Source organism: Pseudopodoces humilis, chromosome 1, assembly GCF_049639895.1.
Source record: "Pseudopodoces humilis isolate 2021_Gansu_Grassland_sample_001 chromosome 1, ASM4963989v1, whole genome shotgun sequence".
NCBI lineage: Eukaryota > Metazoa > Chordata > Aves > Passeriformes > Paridae > Pseudopodoces > Pseudopodoces humilis.
Window position 1 is genome coordinate 55,548,828 of NC_142200.1, and position 23,928 is coordinate 55,572,755.

Sequence of the window (23,928 nt, forward strand, 5' to 3'; positions counted from 1 at the left end):
GTTTAAGTACTTAAAAGCTTAAACTAATTGACACAAGCCAGGAAAGAAAAAATTGTTGAGTTCCAGCAATCCTGCATAGCCTAAGATGTAGGTTTTGTGACTTATCCACTCAAAGGCTTTTTCTCTATTAAATTGCTAGATGTTTTTACATTTTCTTAATATTCATGAATATTTTAGCAATAAAAAACATATTTTCCTATAAGTATTATGTGGCAGACTAGAACTGATCCAATAATTAAGGTGAGTTGTCTTATACCTGTATCTTTTTCAAAAGTTTTAATTTTATCTTGCTATTTTCTAAATTTTATCTTGAACACTAGCAAAATTCCATTCTTAAAGCATGCTCTTTTATGCATTTTTTCCTTACTCTGCCAACAAGAACTGCAGCTCATAATAAAAAAAGAAAATTTATGTCAAGCATAGGGAGCAAAAGTAATTAAGAATTAATTAATGATTAACTACTAGTTGAATGGAAAAAATAACTCTAGAAATTTATAGTGCCTTGTGCCAACAGATTCTATAGTTTTAAACTATTCTAAAAGTATTGAAGTGAGAATGGATACTTAATTCTTTTTTGAAATTATGCTGCATAATAAATTTAAGATGTCCCATAAATCCACAGGAGATCTGGCTATGTTAGTCTGCACCTACTGTTAGTTGAAGGGGAGTTCACAGTCTTTCTAAAATATTGTAAGCTTTATATTTATAAAAAAAGTTAGGGCCAAAATTTGAGAGTTTATATATAGATTATGATTTCCTTCTTAATTTTATTTCTAATCTTAAGCATGTGTACACAAGGATTAACATTTACGTACACAAAACATCCAATGCCTTTCAAAGTCAGCATGTGCACTTACTAGATTTCTTATATGTGATAATGAATTCCAATTTGAGACCTGGTCTACTAATATTCATACCTGCACACTGGGTACTAAATTAGCATTTGCCACTGCATATATCAGGTATTATGTAGATTTTATGTATTTAGGATGATTAATGGAGATGACTGCTTGTTTGAAAAGTCTCCCATCCTTTTCTATGTTAGCCAATTATTTGCTTGACTGCTTCTCTTTAAGAGTGCTTCTCCTGAAGAAAGTCCTAAATCTTCTGGGTTGATTTTTCATGTTTAATGGTGGTTTTGTTTAGGTGTTTGTTTTATTTATAGGTTATCTTCCATCCCATGGACTCATTCCACTGTCCTGTCAATGACCACTGTGACAGGGTGTAAATAAATACATGATCTAAAAAACTGAAGCTCTTTCTTTCCTAATTCTGTTATCCTTTTGGGGAGATCACAGCAGCCCAGTAAGGACCCAGAGAGCACAGGCTATCTTTTGAACCCTTTTATGAACAAAATGCAATGTCTGTCTACATCTCTGAACAGTTAAAAAGCATGTTAAAAGCTGATGTCTCTTACAATACTCAAACTATGTCTAATGTCCTTTAATTGACCTGACAGTAGTTCATTCTTCATGGTATCAACTTTTTCTGCTCTCTCCGTAAGAATTGTCCCTTTTTGCTGGCGCAGACTGATAAGCACAGACTGATAAGCAGTTACACTTGTATGAAAACAGAGGAATGTTACAACATGTCTTTATCAGACAGACTCTCATGCAACCATACTTTTTGTGCCAGAGCCAAGGAGTTTAGTTTCAGGCACATATGCAAGCATTAATACAAAAACCTAACAGGATATTAGCAAACCATGGGATTTTAAAGTGCCCCTATTTTGCTTGAGTCCCTGAAAATCACGTCCTTACATGAAAATGCTATGCTCTGGCAACTAATTTCAGATAACTCAAAGACAGACAATTCTGGTTTCAGTGGTCTGTAGAGTGACCAAGAAAGATCCTATTGGGAAGATTTTCCTCCCTGGAGGACAGGAGGTTCTCAGTGGACAAAATACCACATCCCAACAGATACGATAGAGCCACTGTGATGTATGGAGCAGCAAAGGAATACAGCTGTTTGTGACAGATACCAGGACAAGTCTTTGTAGTAGTAAGGTTATTTATTCTACAAGAATTCAGCATCCATACAAAGAGAGGAGATGAATATTAAGAGAGCATTCTTTTGGTCACACCATCCAGTATATGACCAATAAATGTCAACATTATATGCTTTACATAGCAAAATAGTATCTTAGGATACTTATTAAAAAAATAGTTACAAGACAATGACTTCAGAACAATAGAAATCATAAGTTACATTTTATATGAGGTGCATCATTCAGAAAAAAACACTACACTTCTAATCATAGATCACTATGATTGTTACAGTGACAAACTGCACATAAATTAAAGAAGGAAAATAAGTATATAGATAAAAGAACTAAGTTGTGAGGGAAAACAAATAAGACACAAATTTCACATATAATTTCACTTACTACTACCAACCTGTAAATAAGGGAAGGATTAAATATAAAGAAAGCAAAATAATCAAAAATGCAAAAATACCTTCCAATCACATTGTGGAATTTTAAATACCTGAATAATTAATGCAGTAAGTTGAGTTACTGGTGCCTGGCATTCTTCAGTGTGATCCAGAAGAAAGCTAATAGTTGGATTCTGACAAACACTCTGTTTATCCTGGAGCTGTTTTCTTCCTTCCTCATTCAAAAGGACAGAAAGGAACTGTAAACTAGCCATATATAAAGCAGGATATGTGGTAGACAGATGAATACAATCGGAAATAGTATCTAGAAGGTTAAACAAAAAAATTAAATTTTTCACATTTCATTATGAATAAAGCTCAAGTATACTTTAGAACAAAGACTTATCAAAGAAAGCATGTGAATCTGGAAGCAGTTATACTGTGCATTGCCCAGGGAATTCTACAAATTTTATATATCTTCTAAGTCTTTAAAAAAAAATCTAAGAAAGAAAAGTCTGAGTTTTATAAGGGTTGAATTAATTAATTGCTCTACATTCATTGACTATAAAACAAAAAAAGCAATCTCCACTTCACTCAAATCACTCATTTGTCCAGTAATTTTTTGAACTCTCCTCATTTTATCAATTTTATCATTTAACATTATAAAACCAACAGTACCCATTAGCTGCTTTATTTGCAATTAGATTTGGATTCACTAGATCTCTTAACATGCACAAGCTTGTCTGGTCTATGTTCATACTTCAGTATTGAAGCACATCACAGAACCCTGCCTAACTATGCAAGTAACTAATGTAAGAATAATTAAAATACAATAAATAAACTCCTGTATAATAACCTTGGATTTCTATGTCTCTCATTTCCCCTTAAAACTTTTCTTTTCTGCAAGATATTTAAGAAGAAAGAAGGGAAACAAAATGAAGTGCTAATGGATCATTTCACAAACGCCATATTTGGTTAAGGTTTACAACTAAAATCACTCATCCACACATGTGAAGAAAACAAAACAAGTCAGTCAAGCTCTGGACACATTAGTTTTCATTGTGGGTATCTCATTAGTAATTACTTAATAGCATCTAAAGAGGAATGACACTCTTTTCTATTTGTTTATTAGTTGCTAGGAGAAAAACATCCAGGAATAGTCTTTACCAATTATTGCTGTACAGTGATTTGCAAAGGCTGCTGTCACAGATGGAAAAGATATCTGGCCACTTTTCCACAGTAATGTAGCTAGAAGGCTGAAAGAGTCTACCCATGTTTCATGAAGTGCAGATGTTAACTCGGTATCTGCAAAGATAACACAGAAAAAAATCAAACTGTTTACAAATATGCACAAACCTGGAAAGCTGAGCCTGACCACACCTGTCCATTTACATCAAGATGGTACCTAATAAAGACCTGCCTCTGTCTGGTTGTAAAGGAAACAAGTACTTCATTACCTAAGCCATCTTTGGGACGTATGGTGAGAATCCTGAAGGTACTCCCCAAAAGAGGTTTCAACAGTTCATCCTGACTTACAAGATCAGAGTCAACCAGTAAGCATGATTTTAGAAGCCTGGACACAGATGACAAGTACTGAAGTAGTAACAAGACCTGTAAAATATTTTAGAAAGATATGAAATAAAGCCATATATTTGCACCTTTCACATTATTTTAAATTTAATCACATTATGTCAACTCATTCATAACATTTTCAATGAATATATACCACTTAAAATAAGTAATAGGACATGAATTTAAAAAGGTTCTCTTAATTTTTACTGTAGAAGATGAAACATCATGCCTAGTCTGGAAACAGGTGTGCAATTTTCTGGTACCAAAGCAAAAGTTCCTTGTGAGAAGGTCATGACTCTTGCTGCATGTAGAGCAGTATACTCATTGGAAGGTCACAAAGGGAAACACAAAAATCGTCATTAATACTGAGGAATACATGTGTCTTCCTAAAAACAGAAGCTGACATATTTTATTTATTTTCATCAATTTTCTGCAGAAAAACATTTCTTTAATTAGAGAAGTAATTTTATTCAAAGTAAATCTGAATGCGGAGCAGCAGAAGCTATGAAATAGCTCTGTGTCATGAAACATCATGTTCTATACATTGTATATACATTGTATATACAGAGTTAAATTTGATAAAAAGGTAGTTCTATCAGCAGTAACCCTAAATGTTTTGCATAGATCAAAACTAGTTGAGAACTATGTAAGTGTCTGCAGGATCAGAGACAAAGCAAAGCAGCCAGGTTTGTTCCAGACAATAAATATCCAATGTGTCAGTAGCTATATCTGGCTCATACTTCAGTAACATACAAAAAAAAATTTTATTACATAATTTCTTCAATGGCTAAATTTAACTTATACTTTTAAAAGACAATTCATTTTCAGTTTGGTCATTCTAATTATAGTCCTAACACAGAAATTAATTCTCCTCTGTTGAATAAAATGGTTTATTTTCACTTAAGCTTTGTCAAAAGCATAAAGATTCACACAAATATAGCCTATAGCAGTGTGTCTGAACTATATGAATGAATATAAATTATGCTAACATAATTAAATTAATTGCTTAAAAAAATAAGGAAGTAACAAATGCTTCTCTAACCTGAGCTTTTATATGTTCTATATGACACCGATGACCCAATGGAGCTTTCAGTTCCAAGATGCATCTTTCAACCAGATTAGCACTTATAAGACTAAAAAAAAAACATATTGGTTAGAAATGTAGTTAAATAATTAAACATTCTATCAACTTAACGTTCCATAGAAGAGAATAATATAAGTAAACAGAGTAAAAATAAAGTAAGATGCACTTACTGCTAAACCCCACTATTTTAAGAAAATCTAGTGCAATGGCAACTATAGTAGAAGTATGTTGTTTCAAAATAGCTAGACTAATATAAATTCCAATAGCTATTACTGCACTGGCAAAAATCAATTTTTTCTATTTGATTTCTTATTTTCTTTCCTCTAGAAGAATAAACAGTTCTGCAATAATATAAGCTGTATTCACATCAGGGTTGCTGGGGTCTTATGTTTGTTTGTCTGTGTTTCCATTAATTGCACTATGAAGAGCAACTACAAATGCTCTTGAAAACTTTTACCAAAAAATGAACTAATTTTTCATACTGCACTTCAGGACTTCCAAACATTTTTACAGACAAAAGAATTGGCTACAATGGAAATGGAAACATGGCATACTATCTGAAGACTTCTTCGAAGTGGTTCCTCCTTTTAAAAGGAAGTAAAACACTAAGATCAATCACCCAAATTTGGCAAGTTTTATTTACTCTCTTCTAGTGTAAGAATCCTTGGCTCATCTTCAAAATATTTCATACAACTCAAGGAAGAAAACCATAAAATGAGCTGAAATGATCTGCAGTTCCAAGTACCTGACAAAACCCTAAAACATCGTGAGAGGAACACAGTAGTCCTGTGTAAGACATACACCACAAATGGAATCACCAATATGATTACCTATTCTTTGAGAAAAAAAAAAATTCTGATTATTTTCCTCAATTGATTGCATTTTTTTATAAAAAAAAAATTTGAACACTTCAAGAGCAAGAAGTGATCAATATGTTTAACAGTTTTAGTAAGAAACATGGGTAGATCTCATTCAAAGATTTTTTAAACATCTATTGCTACACCTTGTTTGTAGTTCAACAGTTATCGATCTCATACCTGCTGAGAGTTGTTAGCAAATGTGTTTGTTGAAGAGCAATTCCAGTATCTTTTGGCATGACAACCAGCAGATTTTGCAGAAGGCTGCAAACAGCTGACAAAAGGGCAGGTGTGACTACAGCACGCTGTTTAGACAGAGCAGCAGACATGGGAGAATCATGTTGACTTGGAGATTCTGTAATGGTTGTATCACTTTGACCTAGAGTGAGTTAAATAAAAACAAAAGTCCAAAACAACCAAGAGATTAAATTACAGCAGATGCATAAATAAAGTTTATTTGTATTTTTCATAAAACAATCAAGTCCTCTCTATGTTTAAACTGTATATTCAGGAATGAATGGGAAGAAAAAAAAAATTAAATCAGATACAGGAAATAGTTTGAAAATAAAATGCTCCTTCTACCAGACATTCAATAAAGATAAGTAGCAAATTTGGAAAGTTACAGATTCACAGTATTTTCTTTAAAAGAAAAATATTTTTATTTTATTAATAATAATTATAATTATTTAATAATTTATTAAAATATATTTATTTTATTAAAAACAGCTCTCTCTACATACATGATTATAAATATATTTTTAATATTTACTAGTCTTTATCTTTCTACATATAAAGAGACTTTTATATAAATCTACATGTATACATCTATGCGTATGTGTGTGCATACACACTCCTGTGGGCATGTATGTATATGACAGCTCTACCATGACTGATATGTTGAAAGCACGAGTAGATGCCAAGAAGAGAACTCAAGTCTTGAGTTACGTTTCAAGCAGTACCATTTGCACTTGCTTCTGTCAAATTAAAGGAAGTGTTTAATGTTTGTCCTCTAAAACAAGCACTAAAAGCATCAACTGCTCCAGCAACATGCAAGCTGTAGGGTGTACAGCATGGACAAAGACTGAAATATGGGCAGGTGGATACACTGTATTTAGCATCAGGTACAAGTCTCAAGCTTGACTTACCTTGTGCCGTAAGCCGATCAGCCACAGTTTCCGGAATAAAACTGGCTGAACTTGGAACTGTTGCCTGAAGCTCAGTAACACTCCCCAGTGACGGTGATGCAGACAGAATCTAGAAAGCCATAAAAAAGAAACTAGTTGATTCCAGCTTTTACAGACTAGTCTTTTGTTTATATTCTGCTTAGGAAGTGGAAACAACCCATCACAACCAACAAAATCAAATACAATGGAAATATTACTGTTCAAAATCAATTTGATTAAATTTTGTCCACTATGTGTGCGTATATATGATAAAAAACCCAATAACTGAAACTATTAAAAGATGGGAAATATGAACAGTCTGAAACATTTCAGTTTAAAACTGATCAATGCCCATGTTACTGGAAATTCCTTCTCTTCATCCTTCTTTTTCATCCATATAATTGACTCAACCTACATTTGGATAAAGATAGAAAGACATTACTGAAGCATTTAAACTCAAATTTTTCATGGACTATTTGCTCTACTGAGAACATGAGCACTTGTCCCTTTGTACCAGAACACACTCAGATAAAAATATCACAAGTGAATTTGTCATCAGTCAAAGTCGACATCCCTGAGTCTTTTGAACTCTGGGTACTTCTCTTAACCTTAACCCTGTGATCCTTAAATGTATTCATTTCATAGTGAAGATATGAGATGTTTAAATGACAGTAGATATGATAACTTTACTGACATAATACCATGCTCCTCCACAATTTTGCATTATTTGCATGATGAATTTTGTGTGTTTTCAAAATTTCCTAATACTCTTGCTATTGTTTAAAAACCACAAGCCTGAGATCAGAAGACTCAGAATCCAGCTAAATGTTGTGCTTTTGTGATATAAAAAGACCTGTAACCTGTTTCAGAACACAGGACAAGTATCTACCATGTCAAGTCACTCTTTCACTTCTGGTTTTTATTTTCTAGATGGAAAATTCACATCAGACAATTTTCCTCAAAAGTGTCACTAGACAAAGCAAAGAATATAGAATGTTGGAGAATCCAACTAAACCCCAGCAGAACTACAGCTTGAAGAAGGGTGTTATTAGAATTTTCCTCACAGTGAGCTTTCTAAGGAAGACTGAAATATCTCAAAGGTTTGGGTTTTTTTTAAAACTCTATTAGAATAACAGTTGGAATGTATTTTTACCCAAGAAAATGTTAAAAGTGACTTAACAGACAAAAAGAGTCTGAAGGGAAGGAAATCACAGATCACTTTGTTCCTAGCTATTGTATCCTTGCAAGTTCTTCCTTGTAACTTCCTTTTCTCCTGCACTTTCCTCTGGTCTCCCACTATTGTTCACCCTGCAATCATGAGTCTTTCTTCTTAAGCCTGCTCAGTTGTTCCTCAAGAAAAGTCAGAGGATTATAACACAGAAAACAAATTACAGTAAGATCTGGGGGTGTGTCCAAAACAAAGGATTCATATAGAGCTTGGATCATATAAAGACTAGGACAACGCTTGGCTAAATTATTTTCTTATTAGAAAATTGTAGTACCAAGCTGTACTGAGTGATTGAAATTCAAATTCTATTTTGATTGCAGAACTAAATAGCGTACTTTCCAATTAAAATAAGTTACTTGAAGTTCTATGTTTGCTAATTTAAATAATTACTAAAATCCATTAATTCTATTAAACAAATCTATCTTGATACATGGCAAATTCTGCACTTATTCAGCTCTATACTTCAATTCCAAGCATTATAATAGGTGAGAAAAACCATAACACTTTTCCTTAAATAGTACAAATTCAAAAGGTAACTTCTAACAGTCCATATGGTTCTTCTAAAACAAGTAAGACCCCAAAAGTACTTTAACTATACTAAGAGTCATCTTATGGATATTATTATGAATTATACAACCTTTCACATATTAGTAAACAGTATCAGCTACCTCATACAACTGTTCTTTATCATCTGCAACTATCTAAATACTCTGGGAAAGAAAATAAAAACAACTTCTCTGTTATGTTAAAAAAAATAAATTAAAAAAAAAATCAACAAAATCTTTAACTGGTTAGAAAAATGTCATCTTCCTGCACTGATGGAACTTTTATTGATAATTGCTTCACAGTGGGAAATAGGTTAAGCCCCAAAATTTTCTGCTGTCCTAACAGAAAACACACAGTAACACAATTAAGTTGTTTCCACACCATTGTGCCCTGCAGGAAAAAAAAAACAAAACTAAACAAAAACCACTTTTATAAATCACCTTTGATAAGGATGAACTGGAAGTCTGGAACAGAGTATTTAGTAAAGGATATTTACTACTGCCACCATATTTTTCCTGGGAGCAATGAAGCATTGTGTTGCTTAACAGTGAAACTTTGGAAGGGGGTGTAAAAGGGGAAAAGGTTCTGTGTGTGTGGAGAGGGAGATGACAACTGCAGATTAGAACTAATTCAAAAGAATACAAAAATTGTCAGAGTGGAAACAAGGGAGAAATGTGAGGGTTTTGCCATTTATCTACTAGATAGGAATAAAAGGTCTTTTCTTAACCTCTAGTACAAAAATCCCTCTGGCATTGCTTTAATAGGCTTGCAGTGATTAATTCTATTCAGTTCCCTTTTCAAAGGTTTAAATCACTTAACTGCATAACACTCTGGTAACCACGGTTCCAGAAAATAAAGCACACATTTTTATAAAAAATAGCAAGAATATTTCATAGGAAAGAATGGCCATGACTTAAAGCTGTCTGGGAGACGTCTGTAGATCTTTAGCTCACATAATTTTTAGCCCAAGTTTTAAAATAAATGCTCATTTTGCTAAGATGTCCTGGACACAGAATAGCCCTAGCATATTTATGCAGTGTAAAGCAAGTTGGTATCTCCATGAAGACTGGCAATCGCTTATCATATGTACTAAACACAAAGCAAACATACTGGTTAAAACAAGAGTAAGGATCTGTCTTCTCTAATGAGAACATGAGTTAATGTTTAAGCTAATTATTCTATAAAAGACCAAGATTTTTAATCATCTCAGAACTGGCCTTTTTGCATTATCCACATTCCAGTTCACAGAAAAATAAAGATAAATTTGACAAAAATCTGTAATCCACTGTGACCTTAAAGACACAAAATACAGTGCATGAGTTAACACAGTACAGAAAATCCAGTTCTGCTGTCTTTTCCTATTACACTGAATCATTGATTTCATACCCACATGACTATCCCTTATTCTATAAAATGAGTAAAATTTTACTTATGGTCTTGGCAAAATTTCTGACTCTCTTTTTACTTTTCTCAATTTTTCTTTCTGCAAATTTGGGGAAAATAATTAGGGATGGAGGAAAGAAGAGGAAAGAAGATGAAGCCAAAAAATAATTTAGTTGCAACTTTCAGTTATGGTCATATAACTCTGAGTGAAATCAGCTCATGATAGCACACAGCTCAAGTACTGGTTACATGAAATCTGGAAGCAGAGAAAAATAATAGGTTGTTAGGAATAGGAATCGATATGGACATACCTAGATTTATTTTTTTTTTTTAATGTTATTAAAACATCAGAGAAGAGTTGTCAATAGAAACAATTCTACTTGGTTTGATTGCTCTCTCTTAAGTATTTGTGGGGGTTTTCATCAAATCTGTGCCACGCACCTGAAGCACGTTTCTCCCTTCAGTGAGACCTGCAGATTTCTTTCCATCTCTGATGGGGAAAGTACGCCATCTCGTGGGCTTGGAATAACAATATCTTCCCTGGCATCACCGATGTCCAACACTTAGCAACACTTCTACAAACTTTTTGTAATGACTTCATAAATGTATTTCTTTATGCATGCATCAGAAATTGGGCCAAACTGTGACCCAAAAAATTTGAAGTTATATAGGAATAAATTAAAAACACCTGACATTTCAGGACAAGTTTGAATTTTCAGAAGTATTTCCTAACTTCACTAGATACACACTTCAGGTAATTGCCCTCTGTTTGCAATCAGCCTCCATTTAAGTTACACTCATCCATCTTTTCTCTCCTAATTAATAGTGGTATTGGAACATCAGACCACTACATCTTGCAGCTTGGAAATTTCCAATATGTCAGCACTCACATGTTTTTAAAGGTAAGAAACTTAGTTAACAAAAAATAAATTAATAAAGTTTACAGCTGCTAAAAATATCCATGAAGGATAAATGGAAATTAAACTAACTTCCAGAAATGGCAATCAAAGTCTTAGTGTCACATCTTCCTACATGTCAGGAAAAGAAGGAAAACAAAACAAAACACAAACTGCAACAAAACTCCCATGGTTAGCTGTAAGAGCATAATCTTAACAAGTATGAAGTTTACAATATGTGGAAGACTTATATAAATTGGTGTAGTTTGGTATTACACTGTACTTTCCACTGTTAATAATTAGTTATCTATTTAATGGAATAGTAGAGCCAAGTCTTTCTGTTAAACTTTGATGACATTTTACATATATAAATATGATACATTAGTTTGATCTAGTAGATTCTAAATTATTTTTTCCTTTTTGCTTTTATTTAAAATTACTGAAGCTGAAGAAATCTAATGTAATGAACTTGTCCAATTCTTCATAAAAACTCAAGCACAATTTTAAGTAGATTAGACACCCAGCTCTGATAAGAATTGCTGCAATTTAATTGTCTTCAGGTAACATCAACAAAACAAGATGAAATTTGTTCAACTTTCATTCCTCTAAGTAAGTGACTAAATTTATTCAGTAAAGAGTGATCTGAGAACAACTGCTTTTAAAAAATCTGAGATTCTTAGGTAAATGTTTTTTATGGAGCAATCATGATTGTATGTATTTCCTGATTTACATGCACTTTCATTTATTTTAGTTTTAATCTTCAAATTTGAAAATTTGTGTTTAAAATAACCCTAAGGGGCTGGGGGGGCTGTTATTCTTGATTAATGAAAATCAAATTAATTAATAAAATTTCTGAAAATGAGAAATTAGTTTACAAGTGAACTTTTTCCTCAATTATTAAAAACATGCAAGTAACATTATCAGTACTAGACAATAATAAATTCATAAAAGAGAATCAGAAGAGCAAGGAAATTATACTTGTGCAATGCTTTAAGACAGAATTTCAATACTGTTTTTTCTGTTTCCATTTTTACCATGTTCCACAGCAAAATTAAGCACAGAAATTTTAGTCAGTAAAAAATATAGAATCTTATGATTTATCAGCCTTTGTCATATCAACACGTGCATCTGATTAAGAGAAAAAGAAACTTCTAAACAATGATATTCTGGCTTCAGTAACAAATTAGATTTTTTCATTCATAAATGAAAAAATGAAAAAATTTTGAATATGAAACTAAAAAATGGATTTCAGTGCAACATGTCAGAGTTTTCTTTGATTTATACTGCAGTCTTTGAAAAATACATGATTTTTATCAGGTAACTAATGAATGTTGATGAATTGATATTGCAAATCTACTCTAGGACTGAAAGAATCTTCCAATTTCTCCTCCTGTGCCATTTGCCATCTTGAAAGACAGCACTTGTGTACAGCTTTTCATTGCCACACCCTAGCCAGAAACAAATTTTTCAAGCAGCCACCTGCTTTCTGTTTTCCATGTGCAAACACTTGTGCCACTTTTAAATTCTAAAAAAGCATTTTCAGAATCCAGAGTTTATTATGGCACAGAATACCCAACGTATTTATGTGGCTTTGATTGATCCAGTTCTGTAGCTGTGTTGTGTAAATACAGGTTCACTCTGAACAGACAATTTAGATAAAAGCAACAGAAGTGACAACCAGAAATGGAGACGACCGCATTTTGTCAATAAAGCAAATTACAGAGTAATCTCTAGAGAATATGTCTTGCTGTGGGAAGCTATAGAATTCAGCACTGCCTTATGCATTTAGCTAGTCAAGGTAAGCTGCCTTATTTATTTTTGCTCAAGTTTAAGAATCACAAAAGGGCTTTTTCAGCATATTAAAGGTACATTGGAGTAAATTTCAGCTTCATTTCACAGCTAGTTTCTTATTGATTTCAGGTTTTTTGTTATGCTGGAATTTTTTTAGTAATTTTAAGAGTGTTAATTTTTTTGAAACCAGTTCACAAACAACTTTATGTTTAAAATGAATAGATTACTTTGGAAGTTACCATAGTTTCAGATGTTGAGTGAGAATGTGAAGATTTGCTCTGACTAGGTGGAGCCTTCCAAAGATTGAGAGAATCATCAAAATCTGTAGGGCATCAAAAATAAGAATCAAAATTACTGTAAGATCAGTAGAGAGCGTAACAAGCTTTTTAAAGAAATGTTTCAGTGAAAAAGTAGCCAACCACAGGTATCCTTCTGAAGATCTCAGAACATAGGTTTTCACACATTGTACGTATGAAGTCTTACACATCATATTCCCCAAATAAACAGAAATAAAAATTCCATGTGACATAAAGTAGTCTAGAAAAAGCTACACTTGGCTCAAACTGCAGTTGCATAGCCTTCAGTAATTTCAAATAGATCAGATTTAGTTTTAGTTAAAATGCAAAAGCACAAAAGTATTGAAGTAACATACCATGGTCTCAAAGAACACACATAATAAACAGATGTCTTCAAAAAACTTCAAATTTGCATTTTAAGAGTAGTTCCAAGAGGACCCATATTCATATATATAATGAAGGCAGAATTAGTTTGTAAATCTGTTTCAGAATAAAAAGTGCCAAAAAATTATAGCACAAATCTGTCAGTAATACTTTTGAAGCTGTCATATATTTAGAAAAGAAAATAACAAAGTATAAAGCTAGACTACACGATTTGTGAGTGCAAACCCCAAAAAGTAGATGTCCAGTATATATCCTCATTAATTACTAAAATGAACTATTTTATTTCTAACATAACACTGCAGATGAGTTTTTTATATTCTTGAAAAATGTGAGAAAACTATACAGGGAAAAAGCCCAGCAGGGTTTAGGTCCTGTTCTCCCCTATTTAAAGAAAAAATAAAATTGTTTCTTATTCCTGAAATGCTGTATTTTCTGGCTTTTCTTTGCAATGACTGATAAAATGTATCTCAAGTGTTCACTGAAAAGTTGTACCATTATACATCTTGAGTTACTCTTGGATACGATATTGCATCAGCTAACAGATCTAAGAGGCACAAATAAGAGGACCCTGGGAGCAGTAAAATGCATTGGATTGAAAAATCACACTTATAGATTAAAAAAAAAAAAGCAGTCACTGAAGAAATTGGGGATTTTATGACTGGAATTTTGTGTACTGCTGAGGTATTTCTCTCAGTGAGTTAACCAAGAATGCTTCCTTTCCTCGTGTCTGTCATAAAGTCATAACTTAGCTAGGGTAGTAACATTCCTCTTTTGTTCATGCCTCTGGAACAGGTTTAACAAATGCAGAATCCAGCAGGATGCTCAGCCTGGAATGGGCAAAACAACTCAAACAATACTTTATTTTGCAAAATTATTAGTGGTAAACGGAGAGGGGGTGTCATGCTGCTTTTAGTGTTGAATTACACTAAACTAGTCTGACTCATCAACCCCAGAAGTTAAACAGCTTGATAGTGAGTTCAAGGATACTTTATTTACTTCTTATCTAAAAATTCTAATGTCCAGCTGGCCTGAGATATATGACTGACAGTCAATCACTTTAAACTCTGGAAACCCCATCCCACTTTCAAACAGCAGATTTTTCTAAAATACCCCTTAGAGGGTGTGTGGAGATTCCTTCCTGGGGTGGGGATGCCCCTCAAGGTCACTCCAGGCTGAACGAAAGAGATTTGTCCAGGGTCATTGGTATGGGTAACATCAATCTCTACTTAATAATTGCTTCTTTTTTGACAGCTTTAATATAGTTGCTTTAACATAATTAGATACAGTACTCTATACTACACTAGCAGTTTTAGCTTCTATACTCTGTAAAAAATAATTCTGATTAGGATCTTCTTGTCTAGTCATTTATCATAGTAAATCATTCATTTTTATATAACTTTACCTGGATTGTCATCCTTAATTCCACAGATTAAAGTCAGACAAAGTTTCAAACACCCCTCTGTAATTCCTTAGATTTAAACCTCTGAAAAAGTCTGGGTCTAGGATTGAACCCAGCTACAGGAGAAGGCATGTAGAGAGCAAGGGGGTCCTTCCTGCACCTTGTGATTCAGTGGAAGGGCTTCTCTAAACAACTTTGAAGTTCTTACTACACCCATGACACGGAGTTAAAAAGAACTATTTAGATCAGCAGCCTTAAAAGATGGAAATCTGGAAGCTTAGGCCCACAGAAAAGGTAAGAAAAGAAAAAAAAAAACCAAAAAAACTCATTAATTTTCTGCTCATGAAATCTTTTATTAATTGATCTCTGAAAAATCCCCTAGCTTTCTAAGCTTATGATCATCAGATTTGTTTGGACAAGCGTGTTCTCACAATGCAACATAGTGAGTCTTAGAAATATTGTTCAATTAGTCACTATGAAAGTTAGAACTGAGATATTCCAAGGGTATACAGGTTAAAAATAAGCAAATAAATCTAGCCTGAGTATTACATTTCATCATTCTATGAATTAAATTATATCTGAATGTCTTAGAATGCAACTTAAGATTATTAGAGTCCATTCTTATTCTTGTAAACTTGAAACACATCAAGAAACAGAACTCTTAAAAATAGTTTATGTATTTCTTTTTCCAAATTTTCCTTGTATGAAAGTTGACTGGATGTCAAAGTGGAAATTGTTCAAAGTATTTTACCCCCAATATTTTGCAAGAAAATATACTGCAGAATCAATTACATCTTTTCCACTTGCAACTTTTTGAAGATGTAATTAACTGATCAGAACTTTTTCTGACTATGTTAAACTAGTGACTTATCTACTTAAATCCTCACAGCAATATTTTGACTTCACAACATATTTAAGTGCAGGTTTTATATATTTTCCATTCCCTTATTATTAAGAATTATTGGAGGTAAGTTATTCAAAACTACAATTCATTTAAGTAGGTTTCAAATACCAGAAGTTTACATCAACATCACTTACCAGTTATACCATCTTTTTCTATGTTCAGCTTGTCTTCCTTGTAAGAATTCAAATCAAACATGTAACATCCTAGGTAACAGTGTTTCACCATCTGATTCACATGTTCATAGAACTGGCAGTGATACAAAAGGGCTTTAAGCGCAGGTATTCCTGTCTGAGAGAGGCCAGACTCCTCATCATGTACACAAGGACCCTGAAGACATGAAATTCACAGACATCATTACTTTAAAGAAATGTTTTACATAGAATAAACTGTAAGAAAAACCCACCCTAAATAAGGCTAATGCTGTGTATGCATGTGCATATTGGTTTACAGGCTGTAACTAATAAATTCCAAAAATGAAATGCAGATTTTAATGGTGAGCTAAATCACAGTATTTTACAAAAGCTTTAATGACTCAGCAAAATCAAACAGCTATTTATCTCCTGAGAAGTGTGCTAACAGTTAAGTAGAAACTCATGAAAAGCTGTAAATGAGTAGCTTCAAGACAGTAAATGCGTCAGCAGACTTTACAATCTTAATGTCTCATTTAATTCTACTTACAGATATCAAGCAAGGAAAAAGTTTTCTCTTGGCAAAAACACGCCTATACTCAGATAAGACTAAATATCCTCAAAAAGTCATCCTACTCTAAAGTATACTGTCATTATACTACATCTAGCTATGTCAATCTTCTATGATAAAAGATTTCTTTAGAAAACAAGGCATAAACAAAAAAATTCACTTTGAAGTATGATTTTTAATTAATTCTTTTTAAATACTGACATCAGGGAAAACTTCCTAGAACAGCGGATTTATACTTTAAGATGATGGATTCCAGTTGTATTTCAAATAAACAGTTTAAGTTGACTGTCTTTGTTAAATGTTTCTTCAGTGTTTTTTCCACGTTAACACAAAAAACCAAAAAGTTTTATTAAGCTACACATAATCTGGTTTAGACTGACCATAAATATTAGAAGTGCAAAGAAGGAAGAAGAACTCAGAAAAATTCAAACCAATTACACATTCAGAAAGGCAGTTTTAGAGGGCATCCTGCAGTAGTTCAAAAATAAACTAGTTAAAATTATGGAAAGAAGAACTTTCAGTGCTAATTAGAAACTTTCTTTGGCAGTCAAAAGAGAGCAGAACTGGATCAACCGAAAAGAAGTAATTTGAAAACACTATTTATCCCCAAGAGGCTCCCCCCCAATCCCTTCATTTACACTGAATACAAGTTTATTTCCCAATAAAACAAAACAAAAAATAAAACTAGATGCAGTAGAAGCAATAAAACTATTTTGTATTATAAGATAAGTTACCACAAAAATTTTAGGTGGTTACTCTCATTCTTTTTAGTTTCTGTAATACAGAATCTATTTTCACTATTTGCCTTTTACACCAACTAGTGGAGAATGAGATATTATGAACAGTTTGAAGCAGAATGTAGGATTTCAAGTAAACTATTTATGACAAATTATAAAACTCTATTCATACACTGTCAGCAACAGACTTTGCACTTGCCACAGTCAATACAGTCTAACTTAGGAAATACTGATAAATTCAGTCCAAATTTTACTATCAAAGATTGTCTTTGACAGTTTCAAAAGTCATGCCAGATACTTTATTGTACAAGAGAGGGCCTTGAAAGAGTTACCCATCAATTACATTGACAGAGTGCTCTGACTTCAGCAATACAACACAGTCTGCTGCACTCTTAGAGTACTTTACACAGGCTGACTTTACTCATGACTAGGGAGTCGAATAGGAAATTTTTTAAGTGGCACAGCAAAACAAAATATCATAAAACAGATCAACTAGACAACATTAACACAAGAAACATTCTCATGAAGATACTGGCCTACCAACTCTATTCATATTTCCTTTTCCAGTTCTATTTGCCTAAGGGATAAAATGGTAATGTTCTAATTTGGATGGCATAGTATTCCTACTATTCACCAAGATCCACTTAATAGCCCTCCTTTTCTTCCTGGCATCAAGGGAAACAGACAAATCACCTTATTCAGTGCAAGGAAGAAAAATTACTCTGAAATATAAAATTTGATCCTGGTGCTATCTTACCGTTAACTGCTGTTTTTATTTTGAACAGTTTTAATTTACCAGTAACCATAAAGTGTTGTTTGATAATACCTTTCAGCATGCACACTTATTAAGTGATGAGCAATTTCCATTAAATTGCAGTTCTTAATAAGAATCATGTTGACTCAAAGCTTCTTTTAATTGCACTGGAATTCATCCAGAATTGTGCAACTAGATTCAATTTTTGTCCCTTCACCATAGTCATTAAAAATTTTAAAAAAGACTAAAAAGCAACTTCTAATAAAATCTATAAAGACAAGTCACAATGGCTGCCCTTTTGTAACCTCCTACTATTAGGAATTTAAACAATCACTATTTATATTGATAAATTAGAAGTAGTAAGACTGAAAAATGGGACAGATTTTAAAATTGCTTCTACATCTTCCTTTATGTACATGCAAAGAAAAGATGAGGCATTCTGTACAGTTTAACTCTTCAAGAAATAGCATAAGTGATTTTAGGTGCAGCTGAATCACAGGTAACTTATCCTAGTAAAACAGATGAAATGCCTTTGCACTAACTTGATCTTTTGCAGAAAAGAACAGATTAAAAATGACATTGTTGCATCTGCAAATTTCTTCAAAAACTAATACACACTGTTCCCTACAGGTACAATATCACATACTGAAAAGAGCAAGACAGACATTAAAAACAGATATCAAGGTCACAAAAAAATTTAAAAATGGAAAGCTAAGATCCAAATATCCTGATGTACAATGAACCAGACTTGCTGAAACTAAAATAAGATGACTGACTCTAGAGCAGAAATGGAAGAGTCTCCAGGGGATCTTATCAGTTTGATAAATATCTGAGAGAAGGTAAAGGGAGACAGACTTTCTCTCATTGGTATTTGTCTTAGTTTAGGGCAAATTAGGAAGGAAAACAGTGGCAGAAGAAAAGGCATTGAGCAAAAACTAGAACACAAGAAATTCTACTGAAACCTAAGAAAAAACTTTCTGTCTGAGGGTAGTCAAAGATTAGAACAAGTTGCCCAGAGAGATTGTGGAGTTTCCATTCTTGGAGAAAATCAAAATCCAGCTGAAAGCAGCCATGAGCAACCTGGTTTTTCACCTTGCTTTGAGCAAGTGTCTGTCTTCAAGAAGCATTTAAATTGACCTAAGTGACAAACTGCTTCATCTTTCATTCAAAACATTTTATAAACATCACATTGGCAGAATTTCTTCTTCCTCATGCACCTCAAGTCATGTTTTACTTGCATTCCAAGTGTGGCTAAAATAAATTATCAACTTCTATCCTAAAATGTTAATGATATACGATATAAGTAAGCAAGTTTCCTAGGAACCCAAAGATACTACATTAATGAAATGCAACATATATGTAATCTAAATTTGGTTGTTTTATCAAGCTTGCCAGAAGTTTGAGAGAAGTCTGTCTATTTATTTATTTTTCTTTCCAAAATGCAACCTTAGAAATGTAATTTTTCAAGTTTATTCTGACACAACTTTTCATATCAAATGACTTCTCTCTGCTACACTATGACTTTTGTCATCAAATGTAATAGTCACTCACTTGCCAAATGCAATCCTTTGTGTCTTCTGTAGGGATTGGAATCACAAGTAGATTTTGTAGAATAAAAGCAGCCTGAAAGATATTAAAGCATCAATATTGCCATCTAGCCATCACAGTTCAAAAAACCACATCAGATTGAATAGCACAGTCTACATTTTATTCTACTGTTTTCAGTGTATGCTGAAATACACAGAATTCTAATGCTCATGTTAGGAAAAAATAATTAGAAGGATATAACCTCAAAGCCCTTAAGCTGACTGACAAGAGATGTCATCAAAGCATGGCATAAGAGCAGGCTGGTATATAAAAAAGACAAGGAAAAGATGGGATAGAAATCACAAAGAAACAAATTTATTTGTCTATAAAACACTTTCATCACTGTTCCAGTACAGTCAAACCTACAGAATAAGCATTTCAGGTACAGCAAGTACCAGGGGAAAAATATTCCTGAAGAGAAAAGCCTAGATAACTGGTTATGACCACTCACTCTATTGTCCGTATGTTTTGGGGTTTTTAATTATTATATAAAATAACTGGGACAATGTGGTGAACACATTAGGACAGAGACATGTTTCAAGTATTTTCCTTTAAAAATATATGGCATGCTTTTTTTCCTAATTTATCTTACAGACACTTCACATGTCTGTGCATGGATTGAAATTCCTTTTTTATATTTCGTCAATCTTTTGTCAATGATGTGAATCTTTAGAGACTATAATTAAGACACAATAATTTGGAGTTAAATAAAATAATGAAGGACACATTATCAAAGGCATTTTGAGATATAATTTCAAATATTACTTTGGAAAATAAAGTTAGTTAAGCAGTACAGCTGAGAAAAAACAAGTCACTGAGTGTCAGAGATTTTATTTCTTACTGAGTGGAACAGAAGAAAAACCTTACAACTAGAGCCATAAAAAATTGCAAATAAAGTGTACAGAGCTTAAATTCATCAATATATAATTCTATGTGTTGTTCTATGATAGTACAGACTTTCAGTTCTCACCAGTAAACCTTAGTGCCTAGACAAATTCCATTACCTCATGTCTGCAATGAACAGATATTTACTGCAGATCAGGTGATGAGTTTGTACCAAAGCATTCATAAATGTTACAAAGAAGCAATCAAAATCAAGCTAACTAGTTATGCTTTAGCAACCTATTTATCTAACTGAATAAGGCTTAGGAGTTTTTTATGAGTTCCCTTGTACTGTTTATATTATTTCTCTTTAGAAATAAGTAACCTGAATTTGTTCCTTCTTATGCAATTCCTAAATAGTCAGCTAAACATTCATAATAATCAGGTAGTGTTTAACTTACAAAGCAGCAGGTGTTGTGCAGCATCAGATTATAGATATATACAATAAAAAATACTTTTTTTTTCCTCCATAAACAAAAAGAACTTGACAATCTACAACAGCAGAAGGACACAAGAAACATACCTCCCTGCGTACCATGCTACATTCAGATTGATCCAGAAGGATATTTATCACTGTTCCCCACAGGCCTCCTGAAATATTCTGGCAGCTTTCTGCTAAAGTAATACATCCTATTTCAAGAGATGTAAGAGCTGATCCTATTCCAAGTGCTGTAAATCTGACCTAGTACATACAAGCATAACAGAAAGTGGAATTTCTTACAGTAATTAGCAATACATTTTTTTATTATTATTAACTTGTATCAACTGAATCTTAAGGGAATAATTTCAAAAGTAACAATGTCTTTTCCTGTACTTCTCTTGCTCTCTACTCATAATCACAACTAAGTGAAAAAACATTATTTTTAAGTATTTAAATATAAGCAAGATAGTCTTTAATATTCTTCATATTTTACCACTTGAAAATAGGTCCATCTAGAAAACTTACATAATTTAACAGATTTGCATTAAATGCATTTTCTCTGAATTTTTAGTTCATGTAAATATTTCTGCTTTGCAGCTAAGTTACAGCAATGACAAGGAAAAGTGCCTATGAATCATGATAGTGAGTGACTAATGAAAGCATAGAATACAGAAGATATAAGGAAGGATTTCTTAGATGATGTTTTCATGGAAACACTCTCCCTACTCTATTATTACTGCTATTTAGGATATAGTCAGTAACATTTTAAATGACTCAAAACAGCAGTTCTACTATTAAATATATTAATGAACCAAAAATTTTCAAGTGCTTAAGGGTCAAAATAAGATGTGAAGTTAATATCACAGTAACAAACCTCAGGATCTCTATCTACCCATAAAGGAACCAGCCATGCCAGACCTAGATGAGACAGAACTTGTTCTTCACTATTATCATACGGCAAAGACCAAAGAGATATCCAGTCCTGATTAGCAAAAAGAAAACAAATTAAGTAATTATTTTATAAATTTTTCAATCCATGCCAATGTACTAGCAGTGTGAGCTACCAACTACTAAAACAGTTTTGTATAACACTAATTCAGTGGAGGAAGGGTAATTTTCAGTTTCTCTTTCCATAAGAATTTGACACCAAATCACATGATTGTAAACAACAGCCGGGTTTTAAAATTTCTTTGAGACCAAGAATTATTAGTACAGTCTAAACAGTAACACTATCATAAGCACAAATTAGGACTTAGAAAAACAATAAAACTTACCATTACACTATTATACCTATTACTCTATAACAATGATACTAAAAAAATCAAATCCACACCTTCATCTACACATTTACTGTCTAAGTTTTTGGAGATTGCTACCTCCCTGCAGTGTACTTAAAACTGTCCCCTCCCAAACTTAATAAACTCTTCTAGCACTTAATATTTTGGAAAAGGAGTAGAGAACTGAAGAAAGAGATACCTGGAATTCGGAGAAGTAGGTATACTGCATATACAGTATACTTTCTAGTTATATGCATGCTTGATCATAATGAATGGAGATTTTTTGTGGCTATCACAGATATTATTAGTAAGAGTGGATTTTAATTCTCTAAAATAATACTTAATTGTTGAATTTGCTTCAACTGTATCAGGATAAAGGTTCTTTTTACTAAGCTCTCAAAGATGGACATGAATGCAAACCACAGTATGAATTTTGCTAATATGTAATGATAGCTCCTTTTATCTGACAATCCTTTTTCCATATATGTATATATATTTTCATATACATATATATACACAACTGTGAAACCCTACACATATGAATGCTTAAACATATGCTAGAAAGCCTGTTGTCTGTGAGGCTGAAGAAATAATGTTATAAAATCTTATATTTATTCATAAGAATAAATATAAATTCAAAAGAATTCAGATTCTTTTTTATAGAAAGAAAATTATACTTATTCTGAAAGAAGGCCTTTCAAAATCCACATAATTATTTACAAAGCAATTTCAGTATGGCTAGAACTGATTTTCAGCTTTTTTGTATACTATACTCTATCCTGTACATTTACCCAAGATTATAGACCAAATGAGACCAATGTGGGGCTTTTTTGCCTTTTGTGCTTCCAGCTGGAGGGGAAGGAAGAGTAAGCAGTAGTGTGGCTTTAGCAAGACTACTTAGCTGGAGAGTGCCATTCCTAAACCATGACAAAGTTATCACTGAACTTCAGCAGTTAAAATCTCTCTGCACAGCCCCCACCAGTGACAAGATAAGGACAACTGTAATGCACTCACCATATCCTTGGCTTGAGCCATCATTTCGTGAGACAAGTGAAGCAAGCAAAGGACTGTGCTTTTTGTAACACCTTTTCCCATGAAGGACATGGCATTTCCCCCCCATTCAACATAAAATGATGAGATGACCTAAGAGTGGGGGTACAAGTTCATAAAAGCTTTACTGTAAACAGTACACTGGGTACAAACTGTCTTACACACTAAATAATAATTTAAACTCATGAAGAGATGATAGATTTCTAGATGAATTGTAAGAATTTCTTTTTTTCTGAGGCATTTGGTCATGTGATGGTTTCCTATACATTTCAAGTTCTGAACATCTGTGGTTTCTATTTTTTTATTCGAATGAAGAATACAGTCAAGTTTAATAGTAAGCTCTAAGCTGAATAGAAACCCAAAAATTTCTTTTCATGGACCTGACAGTTCATTTATTGTACCCTGGGTTTCTTTTTCTATGTCTGGAATTAAAATTTCTTTTCAAAATTCAGTGTTCAAGAGAAAGAATCATTCATATATTTTATTGTGATTTTAATAAACTGTCAGCTTTCTACATCAAATAGTAATAAATAGAAATAAAGTCACTGGATCACAACATAAACTGACCAAATTTTGGTCTGACCAAATATGTAACCATGCATATTAAAAAGCATGCTGCTTTCAACAAAACATGCCCCAAAATAC

The 23,928-nt window shown here is 32.9% G+C and overlaps 1 protein-coding gene across 1 annotated transcript in view; it reads right to left on the minus strand.

Annotated features, from left to right (window-relative positions):
- The window catches only part of RTTN (rotatin), a 78,468-nt gene that overhangs the window by 16,773 nt on the left and 37,767 nt on the right, over positions 1–23,928 (minus strand). Inside the window, exons 29-40 of the mRNA XM_005517449.3 lie at positions 23,248–23,376; positions 21,831–21,938; positions 21,059–21,217; positions 19,618–19,689; positions 16,011–16,203; positions 13,133–13,215; positions 7,032–7,140; positions 6,067–6,265; positions 4,988–5,078; positions 3,831–3,984; positions 3,541–3,678; positions 2,487–2,698 (exon numbers count right to left, since the gene is read on the minus strand). Of these exons, the coding sequence (XP_005517506.2) occupies positions 2,487–2,698; positions 3,541–3,678; positions 3,831–3,984; positions 4,988–5,078; positions 6,067–6,265; positions 7,032–7,140; positions 13,133–13,215; positions 16,011–16,203; positions 19,618–19,689; positions 21,059–21,217; positions 21,831–21,938; positions 23,248–23,376 (1,647 nt within the window). The remainder of the gene's footprint in view (positions 1–2,486; positions 2,699–3,540; positions 3,679–3,830; positions 3,985–4,987; positions 5,079–6,066; positions 6,266–7,031; positions 7,141–13,132; positions 13,216–16,010; positions 16,204–19,617; positions 19,690–21,058; positions 21,218–21,830; positions 21,939–23,247; positions 23,377–23,928) is intronic.